The 5,868-nt window shown below is 30.4% G+C and overlaps 1 protein-coding gene across 1 annotated transcript; it reads right to left on the reverse strand.

Annotated features, from left to right (window-relative positions):
- Positions 1-614: 614 nt before the first annotated feature.
- On the reverse strand, positions 615-5,665 carry LOC103314424 (uncharacterized). The gene is made up of 10 exons (XM_008200499.3): positions 5,526-5,665; positions 5,320-5,481; positions 5,110-5,272; positions 4,910-5,031; positions 4,615-4,862; positions 2,332-2,522; positions 2,057-2,280; positions 1,126-1,285; positions 954-1,069; positions 615-743 (listed from the first exon to the last, which is right to left on the reverse strand). Exons 1-10 carry the CDS (start codon positions 5,587-5,589, stop codon positions 685-687), a joined length of 1,509 nt encoding a protein of 502 aa, XP_008198721.2. The 5' UTR covers positions 5,590-5,665; the 3' UTR covers positions 615-684.
- Positions 5,666-5,868: the final 203 nt, after the last annotated feature.

Here is a 5,868-nt window from a genome sequence, read left to right on the forward strand (position 1 = left end):
AAAACGTGCTGAAAGTCTCAAAAAAAGTAAAAACAATTTTAATTTTGTAGAATAAACTTATACGCCTGGTATTTTTTGATGAAATCTGGTGAAAAATTTGAGAATTAAATAAAAAAAAGTGGAAGGAAATATTTTCTCGAGCTAATTCGCCGACTTTTGAACTGAATGTATTTGCATTTTAGGTGAATTATTGCAATTATATAGTTTGTAATGTCGATTTATTTAAAAACTTTGTGTTAAAATATCTGCAAAAGACGGTCAGTACCTGGGACCTTGGTGGCCTAGTGGTATAAGATCCACTTAACGACCGGGGAGGTCGCGGGTTCGAACCCGGATCAGAGCAACAATTTTTCTATGAAAAAAAGTGTAGAAAAGGTAAGGAAACAACACGTAAGCAAAAATAAGAGATTGGGAGAACACATAGACGTATAAACGTAAAGCGGAGCATAAAACTGACAGAAATAAGAAAATAATGCGGCAAAAGGTAAAAGTACGTAAAGGCGCAAAATTGTAAACGTAAGAGAAATTTTTGACTTTGTTTATTTGCAAAATTGGCAAAAATTGCTACGATGAATAAAGGGCATTTGTCAAAGTCACATTTTTACTATTATTAATTTATTTTTTACAAAATATGTTATAAAGTACATGTTTTTAAATAAATATTAAAAATTAAGAAGAGAAATATCACTCCACCATCGGCCTTTTCCTCACGTCTGGAATAAAGCACGCCAACACGGACGTCCCTGAAACAAATTCGATCCTTATTTTGACTTGTTAATTGTGTTTTCATGTAAGCGGATATAATTCTGGGTTAAAGAGGACGCGAATGAAATTCTTCAAGTTATTCTTGAAACCTCCTAGTACCCATCTCTTAGCACGTGCAACGCTCCATTAAAAATAGAATTTTCTTTCAAACGATCGAACGAAATATTCCCAATAAAAGTTGTACACACCTAACATTAACGGTGCCAAAATCAGGTGGAAATTGTGCCGTGACATATCCAGAAAAGCGTACAGGAAACAGGAAGTCACGTGGGCGTAGAAATACGTAATGCCCAAGGCGGTACCCCTGAAAAATATTTTTGCAAAAAAAAACAAACAATTACAATAATCAAAACTATGAACCTGACAGCAGTTGGAAAATTTTCGATTACGACCACGAAAAGTGTGGACTCCACCAAAGTCAGTCCAATGATGAAAAAAGACGAACATGTGGCCAGTAAAGGGACGTTGTTAACGTACCCCAAGATAGCACTCGTAAAAGAACACATCGTCAGTCCTGTAACTGAAAATTGCGATTTTTTAAAACTTTTTTTAACTTGCTTTGTTGTCTGTCTGTCTGTTTCATTTTTTGGAGTCAAATTTTAAAGGGTTCCCGTTGTCCCAATGAACTGAAATTTTGCATACTTACGTAATCTGCGTGACAATGCAGTTCTATATAGTTAATAATAATAATAATAATAAGCAATAAATAAAAGATAAAAACATGTTTTTTTATATATATTTTTATAATTTTTTTTATAAAATATATTTATATTTTTTGTAAAATATAAATATAAATTTTAAATTCTAATTTGTAAACAAAAATATTCTACTCTGATAGAAAAAAAATATTTTCCACTTTTTAGTGCTTTTTCTTATAAAAATTTTTTTTTTAATTTTTAAAATTTTTTTAGGTCAGGTCAGGTCAGATAATCAAAGATCGAATCTCGTTTTTATGGACTTGCAAACATCTGGCCTCCGGCCAACAAAATAATATTTTTGTTTAGTTTTCTCCGTGTTGCTATGCTTGACTAGCAGACAACGACCGTTGAATCACATTTCTATTATCTTGCTCCCAAGATAAAATTATTATGGACTATGAAACAGTCGTTTGATTTTATAGGTTTTTGAGACTCGAAAAGTGGACTTATTTTGGTCAAAAGCGGGACAAAACCTGCTGAGAAAACGTTTACTACGCCGATGGTTCGTGCTCGAATTTCCAGAAGCGTTTATTTTACGAGCTAAATATAAAAGCCCGAAAACATACGAGAATTATACAGTGTTGTGTACTTACAAATCGGAAATTTACGTCCGAATCGATCGATTATGCACAGCAACATTATTTGCCCCAAGAGAATATTTATAGAAATCAGGAGGAAGTTTTCGTATTCATGTTCCACCAAGGATACTGAACAATTACCATGGAAAATCAGACTGAGATGAATTAAATTTCCACCAGTGACTGTTCCAGTTTTTCCATCTACGATCTGGGCTAGATAAATAATTGTGCCAGGCAATCTAAACAAATAAAATTCAGTTTTGAAAACTATGTTGTGTTTTTTTTTGTACCCAAATAAAGTTGGTAATTTAGTTACAGCTATGACTAGGGCTACTTTAAGGAAGGGTCTTTGTAGCATGATTCTCAACATTCGGAGCATTACTTTGATTATAAGATTCATTTGTTGGATCAGGCCGACGGGTTCTGGGTCAATGTTGATGTTGTAGTCTGATATCAAGTCCACCAGTTGCTGCGACTGGACCTAGACACAAAAAATTACTTTTTTTGAAAACTCATCAAAAAAAAATTTTCAAAAAAAAACTCATTTTGATGTCAAAATTGATAAATGATTTTAATAATTTAATGTAACAGTTTTTAGTATTATCTTGTTAAAACATTTTAAACAGTTGTTGGCAAAAAATATTTTACAAATTTTGAACATATTTTTAACAATATTTGACGATTGTCGACCAAAAGAAATAAAGAAAAACTACTTTTGACTAACAGAGTCTAAATAGATTTACTCAATGAAGAGAATTTTTTTTTGAATTCGAAGCTGTTATTTGATTTTGAGTCTTTTTAAATTTACATATCTTCTGAATTTTTCAGAAATGGAAAACATATTTTTTACTAGAATAAATAAATATGGGAAAAACTTTTTTTAATAACGAAAACATAAGTAATTGTCAAAATGTTGAGTTATTAACTGCTATTGAATTATTTTCATTGAAATATCTTCAATTCAGTATTGTGAGTATTGTGTGAAAGACTATTCTACATGTGTTGTCAATTTCTGAAAGACGCTAGACATATTTTTGACAATATTCTACTATTTTATTCAAGAAAAATGAAAGAGAATAAATTTATTTACTAAATTGTAAAGATTTATTCAAAAGAAAGAAACTATTTTTGAAGCAAATGTTATTAACTAATAGATGAACAAAACACAAACTGTTGTCAAGATGTAGTCAAAAGGTGGAATTTTTGATTTAAAGTCAAAATTGTCAACTAATTTTGAATCAGTTTATATAACTGAATCGTCAATTTCTAAAAAATGCTAGGCATTATATTTATATTTTTATATTGAATTTGACGATTTTGGTTCAGAATTAATAAAAATAAATGACAATATATTTATTCATTAATAAAATATAAATTGTCTAGATTTACTCAAAAGAGAGTTTCTTCTTTGAAGCTAAAATTGTCAATTGATTTTGAATGTTTTTAAATGAATTACTTCAATAAAACGTTGTAAAAAGATATTGTCAAAAAAGACAATTTCGAAAAAATCTTAAAAATATTTGACAATATTTGACGATTTTGTACCCGAAATTGTCAAAGAAAGATAATTTCTGAAAAATGTTAGAGGATTTTTTTGACAATATTTGACAATTTTGTTCCAAGAAAATAAAAAAAAATAAATTTATTAATTACCAAAACATAAATTGTCTTGATTTACTCAAAAAAGGAAACTCTCCTTTGATCAACTGATTTTGAATGTTTTTAAATGAAATGTCTTTAATGAAACGTTGTAAATAGATATTATCAAAGAAAGACAATTTCTGAAAAATGTTAGAAAAATTTGACAATATTAGACGATTTTATACCCAAAAAAAAAGAACAAATAAATCAATTCAAAAACTTAAATTGATTTTTTTTAATCAAGTATCTTTATTGAAACATTGTAAATAGGTTTTGTCAAAAAAGCCAATTTCCAAAAATGTTAGACATATTCTTGACAAGATTTGATTTTTGGGCCACCACAATAGAATGAAAAAAATTCCTAACATTAATTAATGATTGTGAAAAGTTACTCAAAAAAAAGTCTTTTTATTAGAAGTCAAATTTGACAACCGACACGAATCGTTTTCATTAAAATATTGTCAAAAACTATTTCACATGTGTTGTCAATTTTTGAAAATTTGTCAATCTTTGAGATTTAAAGTTATTTCACAAGTTTGACTTGTGTTTTGACAAAAAGAGTTTTTTAAAGTCTTTATTAAAATGGGATGTAAAGAGCAAAAATTGTGTTTAGATTTTGTTAATTGTACCTACATTTACGAATACTATTTTCACTGGTTTTAGTAGGTATTAGGTTAGTCCTTATTTTTTATTTTTTTCTTCAAAAATTGTCTAATACTTGTATTTACCGTTTTCAAAAATTTATTTGAATACTTTCAATTAATTTATAATTGTTAATGTGCTAAATCGATTTATGAAAAAAAAATATGTTTGTGCAAATTATGCAGTTATTTATATTTATATTTATATTTTACTTTTAATTTTAGTTCTAATAACAATATATATATATATATATATATTTTTGAAAAATTTGCCAAAATTTAATTTCTTACATCAAAAGTTTCGCTATACTTGGACCTATTGATTGCATAAAACTGCTTTAAAATCAGCGTCGCTGTAATAATCCTCCTTTTAAACAACAAATATCGCGGACTCATTTCCAAAAGGGCCGAAGTACAGCCCATAGTAATACACAATCCGCCCCCGATCGCAAAAATAATCCTCCAAGAAGTAAGTCTCATATCCATACCCTGGTGTTCGGTGATGGCTGAATTCAAGGCCCCAAAATAATAAAGAAATGCTAAAACATTTGACTACTATTTGTACCAAACAATTTGATTATTTTACCAGCCGTTGAGAAATAACCAACTGTCCAAAAAATATCCGGCAGAACGATGTAAAAACCTCTTCTCTCAGCTGGCAAAATCTCAGCCAAGTAAATTTTTACCGAAGCAATGTTTGCTTGTAGTCTAAAAAGGGAGAAATTTATTCGAATTATTTTTAAAGTAGTTGCAATATTGGCAAAAAATTGTTATTAAATTCTTCACCCAGAACCTAAGAAAAAGACTGCCAGATACAGGGTGTACATATTGTGAGAGAATGCAGAAATGAAGCAGCTTCCAAAAATAATGATCAGGCTTTTTGAAATCATGCATCTTTTGCCGGTGTTGTCGGAAACGCTGCATAGGAGAAAACCGCCCACGGCTTTTCCTGGAGTTAATTTTTTGTTATGTTTTTTTTTTTCGAAAAAAAATTACCAAAATTAAAGCACACATAAATAGAAACGACATCATCTCGCGTTAAAATCGTGTCACAGGCACTTAAAGGCAGTGCAAAGTTCACACACAAGAGCACAAAGCCGTTGGTGAATAAATTCGCCGAAGCAAATCCGACTAGAAATTTATAATAAAGCCCCCATCCTGCAACCCCGTTGAAAATCGATTAAATTCGTACAAAATCTCACCTGTCTTCTGCAAAGCGTCTTCGAAGTGCTGCAAGCGCGGGACCATAGGGCGGATTTGAGACATTTGAGTTTTAATTAAAATTTGACGGTTTTTGGTGTCAAACAGGCGAAAGCAATTCGATCGTTGGCAGATTAAAAATGAGCTAATTTGTTGTTTTTGACAAAGAATCGCGGATATGCGGTAGGTTAAAGGAACAGTCGTAGAAATCAACAGGCACAGCTGCATATCGCTTTGTAAAACAATAGGCAAATCATCCCCATTCTTTTATTTTGAATTCGGCACGAATTTCAGACTTCACGTGAGTTCTTTGATGCGAATACAAGCGATTTTGGGGACTGGGGC

This window comes from Tribolium castaneum, chromosome 7, assembly GCF_031307605.1.
Source record: "Tribolium castaneum strain GA2 chromosome 7, icTriCast1.1, whole genome shotgun sequence".
Classification (NCBI taxonomy): Eukaryota; Metazoa; Arthropoda; class Insecta; order Coleoptera; family Tenebrionidae; genus Tribolium; species Tribolium castaneum.